At 40.8% G+C, this 21,847-nt stretch overlaps 1 protein-coding gene across 1 annotated transcript in view; it reads left to right on the top strand.

Annotated features, from left to right (window-relative positions):
* The window catches only part of gbe1b (glucan (1,4-alpha-), branching enzyme 1b), a 98,169-nt gene that overhangs the window by 59,476 nt on the left and 16,846 nt on the right, over nucleotides 1-21,847 (top strand). Inside the window, exons 13-15 of the mRNA XM_085795949.1 lie at nucleotides 6,888-7,072; nucleotides 11,856-11,986; nucleotides 20,101-20,218. Coding sequence (XP_085652075.1) covers nucleotides 6,888-7,072; nucleotides 11,856-11,986; nucleotides 20,101-20,218 — 434 coding nt within the window. The remainder of the gene's footprint in view (nucleotides 1-6,887; nucleotides 7,073-11,855; nucleotides 11,987-20,100; nucleotides 20,219-21,847) is intronic.

The following is a 21,847-nucleotide window of genomic DNA, read 5'->3' as shown; positions in this document are numbered from 1 at the left end:
TCACTTTGACTGCATGTGGGACCAACAAAACAGTTGTGGAGCTTTGTTTTGATTCATGCCACACTGTGATTGAAATGACAGTCATCTTACCCCCCATCAAATGATCAAGAGCAAACAGATAAAAACATCAAGAATTTATTAAAACAACAACAGTTGGATAAAGGCGCCGGAAATACCTGTGTCTCCCACACTGACCTGCAGTAATGTCATGTGAAACAGGTGTGCAGAGCTCCACAGGCTCAATCTGTGCTGCAACAGTTGATTCCACTGCTCATGACAGGAACTAATCAGTGATTACTCAATGCACTCGTCTGCTGAAACATCCTGAGGTGGATCCGAATCCAGACTTTATATCACTTGTAATATTACTCATATTACATGTAATATTGCAGCTTCATAGAACTACAGTATATACTTTTATTTTTGTATATGTTGTAATCTAAACTGATGTAGCCACTGATATTTTTTTAACACATTCAGTACTTCATTCCAATTTCTTTTCACATGTGTGAGATTCAAATCCTTTGTGCATTGCATTTTGGGACATCCAAGTTTATGTAGAGTATGCTCACAAACCCAGCAGATTTTACATGCATACTTGCATCTCTGATAATGCTTCATTTTGTCAACATGAATGCACAACACACTGAAAACTCAGAATTGGGACACAACTGGATAGACACAGCTGTCAGACACATGGCACATATCTGAATGCTTAATCCAGTTGTAGCTTGAGTCCTCATGGATGCGTTGACAGCGGTGTGTGAAGTACAACAGCTTCTTAAACGGCTTTTTCTCAGCCTGAACTGTGCATTACATGCCACTGCACTGATCCTTTTCATACTTTTTCCTCACCAGAAAAGTCTACAATGCTTTTGTGGCTGCTCTCATTCCCACCACCTACACATACTGTATGCAATACAGCGCAACGTAAGACAGCCCATTTCCCTTGGGTGTGTTGAAAGTCATTCTGGGAAATGTAGGAGCTCAAAAGTACTGTAGATGTTGACGAGCCAGGCTGAGAGTCGATGCACCAAAATAGTAAATTATGCATTGAACATCACATATTGATGTCTGACAGTGAAAGAGTATCTGAGTGTGGATTTTCTTTTTCTCTACTAGAGAATAAGATCCCTGAGGTAATCATTCTTAGGTGCTACTTAAAGATAGGAGCCACTATCGGAGCATTTGAGAGTATTCTTTCATGCCATTGCTCCCTCTTGACATGTCTTGATATCGTGTGAAGGCTACCTGAGTCCAGAGACTACAGTGACTGCCTTTGTAAAATAAAAGAAGGATGTCACATTGTAGCATGTCTTCTATTTCATTCATCTTTCATTCAGCACAATCCTTTGCTCCTTAGGTGCCTTTTAAAGTGGGTTGAGAATGTACACAGTATGTTTTCCGTTGTATCTCTAGTTCTGTGTTAACATGTGGAGCCATCCTATCACACTCAGGCCCATTCTTTACAATGTGCATAAATGTACCTTATTGGGTACTTGTATCATGAGGGAGCAGAGTTTAGTACTGTAGAACTTATACGATTTTTGAAATACATTTACAAGGAGTTAAAAGCTAATAGGCTTAAATTGAACTGCACCACAGATGAGTGCAACCCTACTAAACAACTAAAGTTTGATTTAATGCTTACCTCTTCTACCAAAGTCCTTTGTCTTATTAGAGCAACACTTACCTTTCTAGAAATTTTACACTTTTCTTTGTTTAAGTTAAAATGCTATTAATAAGCTGATGGCACACTAAAATGTCTCGTCATTATTCTGTGCTCATATTATATGGTTCTGCGAAAAGTCTGACCAGTCATTACATTCAGTCCAAAGGATTGTGACTGATGCTGTTTCTTCCTGAGCTAAAAACGGTTGCAGAGTTTCTGGACGGTGTTGTGTTGTCATGTGTACGGCTGTACCGTTGAAGTGTGCACTGTTCAGTTCAAACATGGGCTAGTAAACCTCAGTCTACTCTACTCGCTGGTGTGATTATTGTCCACTCCAGTAATACTTCATGGTGGTCAGCCAAAAAAACAGTCATTTATATATATTTTCGCCCAGAACCAAGTTGGTCAGGCCAGCCCAGCCTGTTGAGTTTCCAGTTAACATTCTTATCGAACACTATAAAACTCATCACTGACCCTGTTAAAGTTTTAAAACTCCAGGGTTTGTGTTTGACTGTGTTGGTTGTACAGTAACCATGCCAGATTCATGGCATCATTGCCTCGTTCTCTCGCTTTCCTCTTCTGTTTACCGTTACCTTGCCAACACACGCAGAAGGGGCGCGTGGAGGTAAGGCAAGAAGAAAAAGGTGGTTGAGAGGGGGAGTTGTTGATGTTAAATTTTTTCTGCTGTGTGATACACCAGAAAGGTAAGAGTTGCTTTAAGCCAAAAGGTTGCAAAAGCAAGAGTATAAACACAACAAGGCTGTCAACACGGACTGCTTTGTGATGACATCTAACGTCCTTGACAACCTCTGTAGTCTCATTCAGCCACTTGTTAGACACCAGCCTTTTGTAGAAGACATGCAAGCTTGACGAAATCATGACTAAGGTACTTGCAGACGTATTTTTTGTTATATAATAAAATGTGAAAATATCTTAAGAAAGTGTTAAGCACAGACCTTTTTTGAAGGCATGTAACCATAAATCCACTCAAAAGAACCCACAAACTTCAGAATGAGGGCTCTGGAAGTGCCAAAGTGCTAACTCATTTCTGAGACTTATCCCTTCAACACTTCGTTGTATCATTAACAGGAGTCTTAATTAAATTGTTACTTGTCATCTTCATGAATTTTACATTCAGAGGGGAGCCTGTAGAGCCTTTCACAGTAAATGCCCCGATTGATGGGCTGCAGATCATGATTGGCTGTTGGCATTAAACAAAAAAACAAAAAAAACTTCACCTCTGTGTGACCATCATATGTTACCATCTTATGTTTGCAATTATCAGCCACCTTCACGTAAAGTATAATGTTGATTCACTGTGATTTTCTGGGAGGGGCGCGTCTGCTCTGGCCAAATTATAGAGGTCATTAACATGTAGCAAGCATCAATATTTTAATCTCTCACACAATAAGTATTATAATGGGAACACACAACCTGTATTGCTTGATTGTGGCAGCTGACTTTGTCCCTGTTGCTGCTGCAGCTCTTTATCTCTACATAGATTTTGCCATTTACTGGAATGTTGTATTCTTTCTTATCATTATAAATAAATGTCTTATTTATTGTAGAGAGAATATGTTGCTAAGATGCCACCGTCTCCAATCGAAGGTGCTTTTTCTTTTCCCTCATTGGGACACATTTGCAACACATATGGAAAATTGTCGAGAGATCCGGTGACACAGCTGCGTTTTACGCTGACAGTGTGTCCAGACAGACCTGTTAATATTTGCACCAGAATAAAAATCAACATGTTCACACTCTGTGTTCCTGGCCTCACTGCCTGTTGCACCACTGGCCTGCAGCTTGTCCATGCTGACACCTGACTCATCTCCACATTTCTGAGTTTGGGGTTCAAAGAGGCGATTGTCCAGGGCTAGCTTAGATCCATCATTACACTGTATTGTCCAGAACAAGGTTTTTAGTTCAATACATATAAATAATAAAACAATTTGTGGATGTGAAGCAGAGGGGGAGGATGATTTGGACAGCTCAGGATGGTGCTTGAAATGTGTTTTTCTTTCCCACCCCCTCAAGGGTGTGTAGATGGAGAGATTCAGAAGATTGACACTTATGACAGTTCCCCTAGTGGCGGTGGAGCGCTCATGAGAACTTCATTGTCTTTTTTGCTTGAGGGCAGTCATGCCTACCAGATATGTCATCTGCTACCTGTGCCTGGGGCAGCGACACAGCCCACAGCGGCCAAAACATCCGTGGTGAAATTGCTCATTTGCCCTGCTGGGGAGGATGCAAGTAAAAAAAAACAACAACAAAAAAACACTTCTGTCAAAAATGGGAGCTTTAACCTTTAAGAGGCTCCTACCATGACGCCTTCACACACTAGATTTAAACTAGATTTTTTTAGGCACTGAGGGGATGAAAACTGATACGGAGGTGCCCTTTAGAAAAACTCAGGAGGGCCAGAAGGGTGAAGTTTACTGCTGATGGGCTTACTCACCTGATTCACCAATACACCAGTGTGAGAGGGACAAGAAGACATTGTCTTCAGTCCTGCCGAGAGGTGTGTAGTTGTCTTCATCTCTCAGGGAAAGACACAGCAGCAATGGTCTGCAAAGGGGCAGAGGGCTACATTACACTGCAGTGTCCCTCACTCCGTCTTCACTTCATCCATGGTGAATATGTGAAATAGCAGTTATAATATTGCTGTCCTCTTGTCATTTGACGACAAAGCCTTGTGATCCATGCACTCTGGCTGGCGGTTGATCCCTATTGCAGCATTCTCAGCACTGAGGCGACACTGGTGAGTGAACCCAGAGAGCAGGGAAGAAAACTAGATGAAAAGTAGCGTCATTGCTGCCCTTAACCAAGCTCCAGTGGGGTTGGATAAACTCATTCTGACTTGCTGAGCACACGCAGAGCAGGCAATTTTCAGTCTGTAAAAATGCAGAGTGGCTATTTCTAGGGATGGAGGATGAAGCAGAACTTCAGTACGATCTTATGCAATAAAACTGGATCAAAATGATCTCACCATATAGATCCAAAGCATCAGTTATATATGATGCACCCTATGCTATATTTTAGCGATGCCCCGATTGATTGGCTGCAGATCTTGATTTGCCGATGGCATTCAAAAACAAAACAAAACAAAAGAAAGTTCTTATTTTTTTCTTATTTCTTATTTTTATGGCAGATTATTTGACTTTATCATGATGGGGACTGTAAGGGAGGGTCAGTAAACTTAGGTAAGAAAGAGAGGGGATCACCAGGCTACCAGGTGAGCTGGAGGGTATTTAAAAGAACTTACATGCTCGATGGTCGTGATGTGAGACCATCATGCTGACAATTAACAGCCACTTTGGTGTGGAAAATGTTGATTCACACTCCCACGAGTAAGAAACCTAACAATTGCGGTGATCTTTGACCCTGCCTCCAGCACAACAATAAAGTGCCAAAAATTTAATGGTCAACACATCTCAAAAACAAAAACTAATGTTCCAATTAGGAAGAACTCTATTGATTTTGTTGACTCTCTGACCCACGCTGTGGCACTGTCATAACAGAACACTTCAGTATTTCAGATGTGTGTATATGATTGCCTGTTGCTAACACAGACACAAGATTTGTTGTTCTCATTAATTATCCCAGTGTTTCAGATGCTTAAATTACCTACTTGCAGCCTCATATATTGTGAACTTACATATGATATGATGATGAAATAAATCTGTGATTGGAAAAGTGGAAGAGCTCACGTATAGTTAAGAATAACCTGTTAAACCAACTTTGACTTGTTTTGGCACAAGGACTTAATGTCATGCCAATGCAATATACAATGTTGGACATTTTCTGCAACTAAATACAGCATATGAACTGCCTGAAATTGTCCTTGGTTAGATTAATTGCACATGAAATATTAATGCAAGAATTACAGATGCACACCTAATGTTTGTGGTGTAGTGTACAGATTCCTCCTGGTGGAGTGCAGGGAAGAAAGTCCGCCTGTGTTGCAAGTTCGAGGTGTAATTCTCTCCTTTACATTTCAAGTTCAGCTGTGTGGGAGGCTTGTTATTCATGCAGATGTCACAAGAAAAGTCTCTCTCTCTCACTCTCACTCTCCCCCCACCCCGTCTCTCTCTGCATGTCTTTCCTGCCCTAATTCCTCTGCAAATGCTGCAGTGGGCTTGTTCTGCTGGCAGTCGGTGCCTTATTGTTGGGTACTCCTTTAACACCTACATAATGTATTTCATTAGAATCTGCTGTCACTCTCTGTCCATTCCACTTCATCCCATCACTCTGAGTTTTTTTTGTTCTTTTAAGGATGTAGGAGCTTTTGCACCAAGTAAACAACTCTATTCTGTTGCCATGCATCTCCCTCTGTCTCTTGTCTGTGTATTTCTTCCTCTACTGGGAATTCAATTATCCTGGCTGTTGTTTTATGATGTTGTCGTGACATCCAATGAGGGATTCATTATCTCATCTCCTGGCATGACAGCATCGTAGCAACAGGACTGTTGTTTCCTCCACTCTCCCGCACTTCGCTGCATTCAGCCTGAGCTGTGTAACTCTGTTTGTATCAATGGAACCGTCAGAGGTTTACATTAGAGAAAATCAACTGTCTTCTGAGGTACAGTTGCACTAAAAGTGATGTGACAGTTGTATCAAAACATAATCTGAATTTTTGAATTATTGTACCACCTTACAAGTGATTTGATCAACAAGTTGATAAAGAGAACTCTCTTGCATTCCCTCTTTTTGTTGTCACTCTTACACACTCCTTCGCAGTTTCTCCTAGTTTCCAGCATTGACTTGAGGTTTTCTCTCTTTCATGGGAAAAAAAATAAAATATATCCTCTTTTTGTTGGTATATATTTGTTGAAAAAGCCAAACTCGGATAAAAGTTACTGGATTTATTTGCAGTGTTTTTACTTGTGTTCGTTTCTCCTTTTTAAAGTTTTACTCATGAAACGACGGGTTCCTCTGTGACAGGAGGGTTTGCACACTGTAGGTGAAAATGTTGCAAGAGCTTTGTGATTGTGTTTTAATATGGAAAGTACTAACCTCGGCTAGGGTTATAAAGAGGCTGCTGACTGTCACTAACTCCGGTCTCTTTGATCTCCCCCATTTCTTGTCGTATTAAAAATTGCACGATACCCGAAAATAACCCGATATAGCGCGGCACGGGAGACTATGCTAATTCACAGACACTGTGTGCCTCTCCTTTTATAATGTACATTCTTTAATAACGCTGTCTGTGTTGCAGGGAATGAGTTTGGCCATCCTGAGTGGCTGGATTTCCCCAGAGTGGGGAACAATCAGAGTTACCACTACGCCCGCCGGCAGTTCAACCTGGTGGATATGGAACACCTCCGCTACCGTCAGCTCTACGCTTTTGACCGGGACATGAACCGTACCGAGGACAAGTACGGCTGGCTGGCTGCCCCACCTGTAAGGACATAACATACTTACTTTACAGTAGGCTCTGTGCAGACAGTCTTAGTGAAAAAATCATTTGAAAGATAGGTCACATACAGAGTATTTAATTATTTCCAGCTGATTGTTCATAGGTGATTTCACTCACATACAATTTTTTTTTATTTAGGAGTAAATGTATTCAGAAGCACAGTGTAGGTATTTTAATGCTGAACCCAGCCAGCAGATAAATGCACCATAAAGAGAGTTCATTTTGGAAATGCCTTGTTTCTGTAGCTGCTGTCAAGGTGAACATTAATAGATTTCACTGTCCTCCTGTAGCTTCTCTCGTTGCCTGCTACTGGGAGAAAGAAAATGTGTGTTTTTTTAGGAGTTAGTACCAAAGTAATAGGATAATGCAAATGGAGAGTGTGGTTAAATTGACAGGGATTAGGAATAAGTCGGTGTAATTGATTCAAGAATATCCTCCCTCACATCCCCAGGAATCAGTCCTCTGATTAGAACAACTTCACCTTGCTGCCTCGCGCTCTCACCTGCGTGCTGCTCCTCAGCAAACGGCAGACAAATGCGGCAGAGGAGGAAATGTATCAGAGCATAATTAGAGACATGTCTGGTTCACAGGGATAATTTCTGCATATTGGTCTATCAATCAGACGTATGCTCTGACTTACTGGAGCCTCTTACACCTTTTACAACTGGATCAAACAGAGCTTTGAAGGTAAAGCAAAGGAGAGGCAGAGCCTGGCTGCTGTCTCTGTTCTCTTTTGGGGGGATTGGAGGCAATGCTGATCCCAAAGGATGCTATTGGCAGGGAAGATGCATACATTTGGCACCGGTGCTGACCCACTACACACAGTGGGTGCTGTTTTTCTTGGCTGTTCAAATGGCTTTTTATGTGGAACCATACAGTAGATGACAGGTCTGCGATGTATACTAAAGATATCATTTAATCATCTTCTGTATTTGATTTACAACCTTGAATCAGTAGTTAAATTATACTATACGATGCTATAATGGCAATCTAAAGGTTGTCATTTACGCAAAGTTAAATTATGTGTAAAGCTCTGGGCAGCTGTAATGTGCAGAGAGCAGGAGGACCATTCATCACCAGAGTCATGTCTGAATATTGGGCTTTATTTCAAATACCCCCAATGACAATAGTTTACCCAGCTGAAGTGTTCTTGAACACAACATCAAATTAGGGCAGAAGCTACAATACCTCTTAAAGGGATAGTTCAACATTTTGGCAAATTGGCCCATTGCCATAATCGCTATAGTCATAGCAGTAGGTTCGTTACCTTTATTTGTCGGTGTAAGCTATTTTTAGAACGGAGGAGCGGAGCGGCGAGCTGCTCAGAGCTACGCTACGGAGGCTAATGGGATTTCTTGGTTTCCCTCATCAAACTCATCAAATACAAAATCCCAAAACTCCAAAACGCTTTCGTGGACAAGTTGTGACCTGCACATTCACCACGCTATGAGATAATAATGGAACATTACGAAACGGAGCCGTTTTCGAGGTAAATACAGGGTAAATACAGAGTCTGCTTGCTGAAAAACTGTCCCTGAACGCAACGCGCATCAGCGGTTTTGCATGAATTTACCTCTAAAACAGCTCTGTCTCATAACGTTCCGTTGTTATCTCATAGCGTGGTGATTGTGCAGCTCACAACTTGTCCACGACAGCCTTTTGGAGTTGTTAGGTTGTGTATTTGATGAGTTTGATGAGGAAAACCAAGAAATTCCCTTAGCCTCCGTAGCATAGCCCTGAGCAGCTCGCCGCTCCGCTCCTCCGTTCTAAAAATAGCTTACACCGACAATTAAAGGTAACGAACCTACTGCTATGACTATAGCGATTATGGCAATGGGCCAATTTACCAAAATGTTGAACTATCCCTTTAATAAGGCTACAGATGATGCGTGTGTAATTAGATCTCATGTTTTCTTTTGCTGTGATCATAGAATAACAGATTTCATTTTTGATCACAAACCATGAATGAGTCTGTCTGTCCTAATATTAAGCTGCCAAATATTTATTCTGTGATCATCACAAAGGTTTAGACTGATTGTTGTCAGTGTTTAAAAATGTGCTTATGTTGAGATCACTAAAAGTAGTTTTCATGTGATTGTACAAAAAGGGATTTCTTTTTCTTTGATTCTTCAAATGTAATAATGTAAACCTTAAGTAAGTGAAGCAACATGTAATATAAGGCAGTTCCATTGGCTTCTATAGCTTTCCATGTGCCTGCGTTCTACGTCCTCGGAAGCAGCTGCCACAAAAAAAAAGAAAAAAGAAAAGAGAAAATTATTCAGGGATTGATACAACATCACAAGAAGACTTTGTAGAACATTACTCACAGATAACGCCAATAACTGCTCAGAGATTCAGCCGTAATAACCAGATGAGTCTGAATCCTCTGTACAGCTTATCAATGACATTGCCAAGGTAATCGCGCTGAGTGGGAATATTCCATAGCTCAGTTCAATATTTCACTGTGGTGGGAAGATCCAAGGGCATTCCGTAGTTAAAATGAGAAGCAGGAGACGATCTGTCGGCTGCTCCCTCCGTTGTCCCAGGTATAAGTGAACTGAGCAGACTTTGCTTAAAAGTGTGATTTGTGCCCACCTCCTTTGAAGATGTACAGCTGTGAGCTTCAAAAGACCAAACTCTGGACATGAACTGAGGCTCCTCTTCGTACAGAGATAGCATCACCGCAGGTCTTCCACTGTGATGAAATGGAAATAAATCAGTACACAGTAGCAAGCAAACTGTAGCATTCCATGTAGTCTGGATTCTACTTTGCCCAGGTGCTATTATTGTTTTTTACGTAATTGCCCCATATCTTACACTTTTACAGGGCTTTATCTGAGGTGTTGATCAATAAGAGATAGATTTGTGGTTTTATGAATGAAGGCTGTGTGGTGGGTCCAGGTGGGACTGCTGGGACAGCTCCTTTTGACTTTACTTTCCCAACAATAATATAGAGCCTTCAGCCTTGACAATTTCTGCAAATCTCACTTTATACATGATCAATCTATTTTAGTGAAAGCAGTCAGTGAATTCTAACATTTAGTAAGTTAGTAACATTTATTTGTATAGCACTTCTCACAGAGAAAACTCACAATGTGCTTTACAGGATTAAAATACAGAACAATGAATACATACATACAATGACACAAAAATAAAACAGCAGTCAAATTCTGTGGGAGAGCATTCCACAGACTAGGTGCAGCAGACTCGAAGGCTCAGTCGCCTCTAGTTCTGAGCCTGGTGCGAGGATCTGATCACCAGACCTGAGTGTCGTACAAGGAGCATCTACCAGCAGTTCAGAGGTACTCAGGTGTCTGACCGTGAAGGGCTCTATAAGTCAAAACAAGAATTTTAAACAGGATCCGGTTACCAGGAAGCCAGTGTAGGGAGGCCGGGACAGGAGTGATGTGACAGGTTTTGGTTGATTTGGTTAACAGCCTGGTTGAAGACGATCTACAGAGGTTTTACTAAGACACAGAAAAAGAGAATAACAAAAGTTGAGGCGTGATGACACAAAGGCGTGGATGATCGTTTCCAGTTTGGCTTGTGACACAACAGATTTGAGTTTTGTGATAAAGATTTTCGAACATTGAGATCAATAGAGGCATCACCCTCTGTGACTTCAGCCCTTTGTGCATTAGGCTATGATTTGGTCACACAGTGCTGTCTAAGAAAATCTAATCTAAGGGAAAAAGTCAAGAAATTATTTTTGACCTCCACCATCCAGTAGTGGTTCACATCTTCAAAATATATTTTTGATGCCTCCTATCTCCCAGGAAACATAAAATGTTGAAGGTTGAAGTTCAAGGAAAATATTGAATAAGAACAGTGGTTTCGCCAAACTATTTTCATTCAGAGTGTTTAGGTCACAAATGGGTGGGTACTGTGGGGATTTAGCCCATCTCTCATTACCCAGAGCTGTTGCTTCGGTTCACCCTGGTGCTGCAGGCAGTGATAGAAACAGAAACTTGACAGACTCTTAGACCTTGAGTCAAACTGGAAGGCGGTGCACATCAGGCGAGCGTGTTTGTCTTGGTGCACATTGGAAAGTTATTACATAATTATTTGGCTTTTTCCAACAAGCATCAACAGATTCTAAATATAATCAGATTTTATGATTACCGCCAGGTCTGTTGATTGCATTTACATTTATTTATTTATTTTCAAGAAAACAAGCACATTTACTGTATATGTTTATTGGGTCCCAACTTAATGGATGCAGGTTGTATTTGTTTTTTAATGCTGAAACACTCGCTGCCACCCAAAGGAGCTTGACATCGCTCCAAATTTGCAGACTTCTTGCATAAAAAAAGGACTTGGTAAAAGACTCTGGACTGTCAGTTCATTCCTTAACCTCCGTCCTCTCTGCCGGTCCTGTTGCAGGGGTGCTTATCTTCTCATTCAGCCGTGAATATGCTGCCCTGAAATTGGCTTGGGGAACAAGGCACTAAAAATAGGGGGTTGGGTGACATTGATAATCTCTGCTAATGACACCTTAACAGTAGCTCGCTCCACAGGAGAGTGGCGGCTTTATCATGTGCAGCTGTCTAAAGCTGACAGTGTGCACCTTGCACTACCCTGGGCCGCTGCTTTCTGCTGATGAGTGCCACCTGAAATTTGATGTTACTCAGTCTATTTTGGAAATGTGAAGTCCACTGATATAATGTGCCCCATTATAACTCTCTAAATCCAAGATGAGAAAGGTAATGACTATTCATGAAGAACTGTTTTATTAGCTTTTCTTTTCTCTCCCTTTCCCCCCTCCAGGCCTTTATCACTGCCCAGCATGAAGAGGACAAGGTCATTGTGTTTGACAGGGCACATGTGCTCTTTATCTTCAACTTCCACCCCAGTAAGAGCTTCCAGAGCTACAGAGTGGCTGTAGAAGTTCCAGGAAAGTATCCTTTCAGCCTTCAGCTGTCATGCTGCAGCTTGTTTCCTCTACATCTTCAGACATTAGCCTTCCTCTGTCACGCCACACTGCACACTCGCACTGCCTCTCAGAGTAATGATGTCTTTGTTTGTTACTTAATCTTTATGAGCTTGATAAAATCACTAACTGAGGATATTTTAACCAAGACGGTAAACGTCTGAAAGGGTGGAAGGGAGTCAGGATGGGAGCTGCATGATTCATGTGCACACTGACACTTTTAAAGCTCACAGAGAGTAGGGGGAAAAAAGCATGATTGAGATACAGCAGGTCAACAACTATTTAGAACAGGAATAATGTTGTCTTTAATGGTGAATAGCTAATATTAATTCTCAGTAAACTGTAACTTTTCATCTGCATGTCCAAATTTCTATTTTTTCCAACACTCCACCACAGGATTCTCTAAAACAAGTGACCACATGTCCCATCACTTCAGTTGCACTAGTACCGGAAAATGCATCACAAAGCTGTTTGTGTGGCTGCATGGATATAAAAGGATAAGCCTAGCGATATTCAGTATGTTTATTATTTTCAACAAGCCCTAAGGAAAGCTCAAAACCGTCAGTGCATTAGTTTATTGCTCAGTAGTCAGTACTCATGTTCCCATGCATTCCTGGCTCCCCCTGTCTGCATTATCAAGTAAAGATACTGAACCTCCAATTGCCCTGCATCAGCAGTGTGTGTGTGAGTGGGTGTATGCTATAGAGAAGCACATTTGTAGGAGAAGGTCTGGTATGAATGGCTTAATGTGGTTTTCATTTTCAAAGACTTTGAGTGGTCGATAAGATTAGAAGAGTTTATACTGTAAGTGTAGACTTAAAGACATAAATCTTGATACACACACATCAAACATCTAAAACACACCTCTAACACACATCAAATACAGTCAGATATAGTCTCGATTGAATAAAAAGGTAATAATTCCTTAAATCACCTGGGTGCTGTAGATATTATCAGTGCTCACTCAAACAGGACCACATATTGCTTGGAGATGTTTGATGGGGACTGTTTAACACTGTGTTATCTAGAGTGTTAATGAGTAACAGGATCGTAGTAACATGGTGTATTGGGAATGACTCAAAATAAACTAGAATGTGTGTTCACGATAATGAAGGAACATGTCACATGGTGGAACAGTGTGGTTCACAGTTGTGATTTTAATAGCTTCTGGACAACAGTGGTGCTCTATGGCACAGAGGAGCAAGCTATATCAGGCTCTGACTACACAGACAGTACTTGATAGAGGCAGCAATATATTAAGGGTTTACCCTGTAAGGACAATACACCACTTTCTACAGGATTTGCCTTTAACCTTTTTTTTTTGCCAGAATTTGTGTTTGTGAGCTTTCCAGAAAAGCCCCACTGTTATGACACAGCCAATGTGTGTTTGACTGAAGTAACAGTATATTTTAGGACTGTCTTACATAATTCAGTACAAGCAGGTCTTCCCTGTGTGCCATCAAGGAGAGTAAGCAACTGATTTCCAGTTCACAATGCTGTATTTTAAAAGTGCTCTGTGACTCTCAGCAGCCACGTAGTTCAGCCATGTTCACTACAAAAATGTTGCTGGTTTCAGATTGAAGGTAGGACATGGATCAAAATGAATCAATCAATTGTTTGTCGGGACTTAAAATCGCCTGTGAGAAGAAACTTCTCTGGCCTTAAAAGTGGACCAGGATCTAAACACCTCGCCAGACTTGTTTTACTTATTGTGGAATTGTAAATACCCACAATTTTACTGGTCGTGTTCTCTCCTAGGCTAATACTTTTGTGATATAATTCTGGCAGTCGCTGTTGAGAGGAATATGACTCAGTTGTTTATAGTAGTGTTGTTATGCTATTAGAGAGAAATAATAGCAGAGCCCAGTGATTCAGAAAGCGCTCTCTTTAGCAGCATTGGCTGTCTGTCTTCCCAGTGAGCAGCGCAGAGGAATTTAATGAGTCCCACAGTTGTGATTACAGCAGGCTTAATGATCAAGGATGTGAAGGGGGACAGAAATCTGACAGATTTGTATTTATTATAACGGACATCACTCTCTTCTGGGGCCCACTGTAGCTCACGCCAGCAGTTTCCCGGATGGATACGAAGCTGTGTTGCTTCTTCAGCTATGACTTAAATATTGTGATGGAGAGTTGAAACGCTGACAGAGTTTGTTAGTTCTCTCAGGACGCCAGCAGTTCAAACCACTACACATGAGCAACTCGGTCTCAAATTATGGTGATTCGATTGGCTGACAATGAGGCTGTTAAACAGCAGTTGTTCCTTTGATTTCTGCATTCCATTTAGATGAACACGTTGTTTTTCCTAATTATGATGAAATAATAAACTGTGTCAAAATGTAATGAAATATCCTAAATGATAAAATCATTATAATATCAGACTGACAATGTCATTATATGAAACAGCAATATATCATATTAAATAGCGAATCATTTCTCTCATTGGCTATGACATTATCTGGTAATTATAGTTCCATAAATGTTAAGGCTATAAATCACTGATGGATGGGTAGCATGATTATTACAGTGGATAAAACAAACAATGCACAAAAAATATGTCGAACCGTATGCTTGTGTTAATCAGCTTCTAAAAGTACGAAGACAAAAATTGTAAAACAAGTTATTAAATGTGAATAGTTTGACAGAGCAATAATCAAGTTTATATGATGATTAAGAAGATAACAGGAGTATCTCCCGTTGTCTTAATATCGTGTCTTAATTGTGAACTTGTTTGATGTGCAATTATTATGCGTTCTGCCTCGTGTTTCCAGCTCTGCCTTGATGGGGTAAATCTCGGGCACAGCACTAATAGCCTTGCTGCACAGCGTCTGTAACACCATTTTTGAGGGTTTATTTTCATTTAGATGGAACCACATCTTTTCCTCCTGGTGCTCCTTTTGATGTTTAAGGAGAGGCCTCAGACATTGGGTGGGTTGAGAGGAAATGCAAATAAATGTGAGGGCAAAGCTCTGGCTGTCATTATACAGAGAGGCAGTAAACACATAAAGGCAAATGTGCCGTGTGTGTGAGGAAGGTAAATGCGCCGTGTGTATGAGGAGATGCAGATCCTCCGATGGGAATGTGTGCAGAGGATCCAATTAGGGGGGAAGACAGATGAAAGTGCCACTCAGAGGCAGAGGAGGTAAACAAGACAAGCTCAAAGAGTCCAAAAGTGCTTTTTCATTACACTCAGCTGTCATATACTTAAACTTTCTTCTACCTGTGTTAGGGTCAGGGATGTCACAGAGGAGCCCCATACCACTGTGGTATCTGGAAATAATAGCTGTATGCTGCTGACCATGCTGTGTACCATTGAAAATTGATCCAATAAGGCAATATAGCAAGCAGTGTATTGTATCAGAGGGTCTCTCTCTGGCGGAAAAAACCCATTAAGATACCTTTACTTGTCCTGTGTCACATGTCGTATGGCTACATGTAAGTCTAGATGGGTTTTCATGTGTTTTCTCTCATTGCCAAACTAAAAAAAGCACACATAACGGCATATTAAATCTCTATTCGTTGCTTAATTATACATGGGAATTCTGAGAAAAAGTAGCTGATGTGAGATGTGATGCTAGAAATAATCCCCAGCTGTTGTTGCACAGATGTGTTACGGCTTAATAACTGCCGTGGTTGTTATGTAAAATTGAAAGTCTGCTGCCTTAACTCTGTAATAAATAAATAACTCTATAGTCATCATCCCTCAGCACCAGTCCAGAGCTGGATGCTCAGTGACTGTTTGGCCTCTTCATATTTTTAGACAAGCATTTTATTGCTTCTCAATGTCCTCTTTTGAATGTGTGTGTGTGTGTGTGTGTGTGTGTGTGTGTTTCTCTCTCTCTCTCTCTCTCTCTCTCTGAGAAACAAGAGAGAAAGTGTAGTGAAGCACCTTGCCGAAAACGTTGGCCATTAAAATGCAGTCAACGTCAGCTTTTCGACAGGCACTCAAACCATCACTGTTTTTTTTCTCTTTTTTTTTTCTCTCTGACTCATGGTGGACACATTCTTCAGGCAGTGGGCTTTATCTGGCTGCTTGGAGTATTTGAAATCTGAGTTGAATCCCGTCATGAAAGCTGTACCTGTCTGCAGATTGGTCTTTGATTCACCCGGCGCCAATAGGCAGTTGAGATTGTGTCAGGTCATCATTCTTCAGTCCTTGAACGTTGTTTGGAATAATTCACCTACAGGAGCAGTGACACTAACTAACTAGAATTTAGAATAGGTGTGCATAGGTGACAGAAATTTACACTGATATAATCTGGAATGAATCGTATGAGGGAAAACATGCATCTACTTCCTGTAAGATATGTCAGGATGGATTGCAAAAACAAAGTTGCATTACTTCTCTCTGCGTGAGATCCCATTAGGTTGCGACTCTACCAGATATCATAAACAGACATCCTCATCAATCCACAGGCGTAGTCTGTGATTCCAGATTTTGTCATGTTCAAATGCTGCAGAGAAATAGACAAACTACTTTATTTCAGACATTAAAGGAAAAATCTGGTTTATTATAGCTTTGCTCTTATTTGTGTAGCTTGTACCGTCATTCCTCTCATTATGGTGACATTGCATTCGATAAATTAATTCTTTAGATCTGGGAATAGGCTGACATTACCAAAGGAGTCTGAGGAGGCAAGAAAAACAAGCAGTCAGATAATCAGACAGGTGGTACACAAGCCAACAGTTTAGCCTAAGTATCTTCTACTTTATTTGCAGATAAAAATAATGACAAGAGTTCTTGCATATATGCCAGCACAGTTCAGTTTCTCCCATTCCAATAACACACCACACTATTATGAACAGGTAAATCAAGCAGCTACTTGGTAGTTCTGCAGCTAAACACACCTAAAACTCTGGAACTTATTGACTTTTAGAAAAATAAACCACAATCACATATTTATTTACAGCAAACAAACCCCTTTATGTAATATCTTCAGATTGAATATTGATAGAGACCATATTGTCAAAAACATTTTGCTTGGTAAATTCAAATCTACAGTTACAAATCAAAACGATGACAATAAAACCTGTCATTAGCCTTTTTTTTAAAAACTTTTGACAGCAAGTTTTACAATACAACATAGTTGCGCCCAACAAAATTTAAAGGATGTTCATCATTTTGCATAACAGTATGACAAAAGCCTGCTGGGATCTTCTTGGATTTGTTACAACCATACAAAGCGACAGGGAATACAACAGCTGAGCTTAAGCCTGGTACAGCAGGTGTCATGCTCTTCATATGAAGAGATGGGCATCCCTTTGTTTTGAAATGAATAGTCTTTAAGGGCCCCCATTTACATCAGTTTATGTGTGTCGGCTGCCGCCACCTCTCATTCCTCTTTGGCGTAAATGTTTCCTATGCTCTGATGTAACCTGCACCAACTGAGCAGAAAGCAGGGAAAAGTCGACTCTGAAAAGAGAAGATGTGGTATTTAGAATGCTGTCCAAGGCAATATACCACATTCTTCAGATGTGCACGCACATCTTAACTCTTGTTCACCCATGCCAGGGTGCTATTACTTTCATAAAGCCAGACGGAAAAGAGAAGGGAAAAAATCAAGCTGGTGGAGAAACTACGTACATGGTGGCTCAGTCTGCAATCACAGTCATGGCCAGATTCTTTTCAGGTCATCAATGCTTCTAATCATCAAGCTGCCTTCTTTTCCTATTGCACATTGGATGAAATTGATTGTGTTCTTCAAGCTTCCCTTTTATTCACAAAGGCAGTATTGCTAACAATACAGCTGAATTGCAAGCTGTGGTTGCAGCCGTCTGTGGCCACTAACAAAAACTTACTGTAATCACTCAAAGCTTCCAACTACCAATTTGTGCTGGTTGTCGCTTCATTGCAGGCGAACTTTGCTGTGAATTACTGTAACTATGCATCATTTCCAGTGCACTCTGCCCGGCAGGCATGCACACCTACAGTTCACATACGCATGCAAGACCGGAAGCGGTGTGAAGGAGCACTGTGGTAGCTCCCAACACTCTCAATCCACTCTGGGAAATAGTCAGACTTCACAAACATATTCCATGCACCATTATAGTTGATGTAAATGTTTTTTTATTGTTTGTATTAGGAGATTTAATCTTTGAAATCACACATATACTCAATTTCCCAAAACATTTCAACCTTTGAGAGAATATTTGCATATTCTTCTGGTAGTTATTGTACAACCTCTGCAGAAAAATGAGTTTGTTATGTTAATAAACTAGCGTAGCGGCGAGTAGAGCAGAGGAGGTGTGAAGGAGGGGCTCTCTCTCTCTCTCTCTCCTCAGCTGAAACAATGCACAGAGCAGCACTTCTTTTTAATCATCACTATCAAAGCAGACAAGCAGGCAGCAAAAGCGGAATTTTCCCGGCTCTGGGGCAGAACGAGGGAGTGTTTGAGGATCACACTCACACTCCAGAAGATCGCCTATGGGGAGATGAGGTGATTATTCAGCCAGCCAATTAGGGGGCTGTTTGCATGTCTGCACCTCTCTCCTGGTGTTTGTTACAGTACCACTCCTCACACCTTCCCACTGTCCCTGAGAGACAGGAGTTAATAATGCACTGCACAGATGTTTATGGGTGTTTACATTATACATGGACATCAGAGTACATATGTTTAAGCATTTCTGACTGACATTAGCAAGGCTAAATTTTGCCTGGAGGGAACTTTCAGATAAAAAAACAAATATATATTTATGTACATACTTCGTCAAAGTGCACTTTCTCTAATTCTAAATCTGCCTTTTAAAATGTCTTAAATATTTCCTCTGACATTAATAACAGCCTTGTAACTGATTCCGACATCCATCCTTTTTTTGTTTTATTTTCTGTCAAGCAACAAGATGGATACTAATGTCGAGCAGTTTCTCCCCTGAAAAACTGTTGCTTCAGAGCTCTTTCTCAATAATTTAGATATCACAGTAGACAGTGTTCTGTATTTCCCTCAGCTGAAGGGCATTTATTCATCTTGTAATCAATTTGATCTTGCACTTTTGAAGAAAAAAATAGTGGAATATATGTTGAAGCCTGCCAAGGAGCATGTGGCATAATTTTACATATATATTTAATTCAGTGACTTTCCATGACAGCATCTACTTAAAGAAGACACATATTTAATCAAACTGTGGGAACCTTATGGAAGCAACCATATTTAGAAGCAGAGTGGAGAGAGAAAGGAAGACGAAAAAGTAATGGCAAGGGGCCTTTCCCTCACTCCTCATCCTCCCCCACCCATGCACACAAATACAATATGTGCATCTTTTCTCTTCATGATCAAAGGCGGTTCTGTTTTTTTTTTTTCAACTATGTAACTGTCTCAGCGCAGAGATGAATCGTCCCACACCCCTCCCTGGCGTGCCTTATTGTTTTACAGCTTTGAATCACAGTGGATTCATCAGGATGTTTTTGACAATGATCAACTGAGAAAGTCTCTTAAATGTCAAAGTAAAAAGTCCGGATGTGCGCTAATAATAATACAGAATATCCCAAATGCCGCCTAAAAGGAGTGCTTGAAATTTCAGTGTTCATATGTACAAGTGTAAAGGGTGTTTGTTAGGTCAGTGACAGGCTTAAACACATTTAATGACCTGAATACTGACTTGTGTGGGATGAAAACCCTGGAAGTCATTTATGTGCCGTTTTGTACTTAATTTGTAGTGATTTGCTCTCACTTTGACATTGATGTGTCCTAGAGGAATAGCGGATACTTCGTTTGTGTGTATCTGGTGTCACTCATTTGGATCATTTTTTTGATCACATTCATTATTTATGCAGTGAATTAGATAAATTAGACAGGCAGGCTGGATGGTTGAGCCATGGCTGAATCGCTTTTGTGTTTATGTTAATTTCAGACAGCGTTGTCTTTGTCTGTTAGAGCTCTGCAATGTTGCTTTGCAGCACTGCGAGGAGCAGATGAATGCTGATGGATGTGAGGATTTCAATGAGTTTAGACCAGCTGAGCACTGCTTAACCAAGTCTGCACACCAAAAGCACCAGAGATAAAACCATCTCTTGTGCTTCTTATGTCTTAGATCTATTAATCGAGTTTCCTACTGCCATTGCGCCTTAACTTCTATCTTCCTCAGATACAAAATCAAGCTGGATTCAGATGAGCGTCTGTACGGAGGCCATGGACGTCTGGACCACAACACGGAGTTCTTCAGTGAGGCGCAGCCCTACAACGGTCGCCAAAACTCCATGCAGGTAAATATTCCCAACCTCACACTGACCCATCAAAGGTCGTCTTCTGTTGAACGTCAGAGAGTCCTAAATATGAAGTATATAATTATAATTCCAGGACCATTGCAGTCGAATCCAATCACTTTTCTAATAACCCACCCCCTATCACTAGCCCACTCTGCATAGTAATTCAAACAGGGTTTGGAGAATGTTGTACTGTACAGTCACATTGAAAAAGTGACAAAATTAAGTGTACTCAGAAATGTCAGTATGCATATTTAATGATTTCTGAGAGGGCCGTTGATGGGCGCTATTGTCCCACAACGCAGTACACGTAAGCAGTGGAGGAGCTGCTTAGAGCTGAAAAACATCAAAAAGAATAGTGGGCGGTGATGAGACAGCTCCAGAAATACCATCAGAAAATGAAAAATGAAGGATTAAAACTTTGGACAAATGTTTCCCTCTCTTTGTTGTTTCTAAATTTATTTTACCAGTAGCATTACAAATTAAAGGTTCCGTGTGTAAGAATTTGGAAGGTTTATTGGCAAAATCTGAATATACTACCCATGAATATATTTGTGTAAGTGTATAATCACTATAGAATAACATTTGTTTGGTTTTCGTGGCCTTATAATTCTTATATACATATAGCAAGGGTGTTACTTTAGAGTGTGTTGCCATCTTGCGGCACCATGTTTAGATCTTCACGTCATTGCTCTATACTACTGAAATAATTTTTTTTTGTCCTCGGGGGCCACCGTCACTTTGCCAATGGGAGGGGTGAGTGCGAGCGAGTGGGTGAGCGCTGCAAACTAGAATCTGAACGTTAGATATCACAGTTTTACCCCCATATTACACACTGGACCTTTTTAGCATCATATTTTTTATGAGAAAATGTTGCTGTTATCACAACTAAAACTCTCTGAAACACTTCTTTATTATGTGGTTTTGGGGTGTAGATTTAGTTCTGTATACCCTTTTCACTTCAGGCCTTTGGAGTGGACAAACACAGGTTTAGTAACATTCAGAATGACTGCCTGTAATATAGGTGTGCTGGTGTCGAGACAGGTTCAGACTTTCCGTCAGTAAAAGAAGGTGTAACGATGGCTTTGTTCCGCTGAAATTTCCTGCCAAACCTCTCCAACAAGCAGCTGCATCCTGACACTGGCACAACAAAACACACAGCCATCACAAATGTTGTGCAACTAACTGAAGTACTTGGTGATTGCTGAATCACTGCCTTGGCTTACTGACACACCTATGGCTCATACCTAGTATATATGTGTAACTGGAGGATTCTAGTCGGATCATCCAAGGTGTCTCCTCTGAGGGCTCTCACTATGTAAACATGACGACGCTTGAAATGGTTTCTTTTTTCCTAATGAGATTACAGTGGAAAAATATCTACCTCATTGAGTTAGGGGTCTGCTGCTGACCTTACTTCACATCCTGTACTTCCCCAGTGTTCAATTCCGAGGATGCACAATGCTCAGAGGAAATGCAGGATATGTATGGTCACAATATCAGTGTAAAGGCAGCGCCCTTTTTCATTTTATTAGTTAGTTACATGTGTATTTTTGTCCCAGTGTTTACTATATTGTAGCTCAGGTGATGTCCACAGTTGCTTGTTGACTTGAATTTTTTCCATCGTAG

This window comes from Trachurus japonicus, chromosome 13 (assembly GCF_045865225.1).
Source record: "Trachurus japonicus isolate A0001 chromosome 13, Traja_1.0".
In the NCBI taxonomy this organism is placed as follows: Eukaryota; Metazoa; Chordata; class Actinopteri; order Carangiformes; family Carangidae; genus Trachurus; species Trachurus japonicus.
This window is presented reverse-complemented; position numbering and strand designations above follow the sequence as displayed.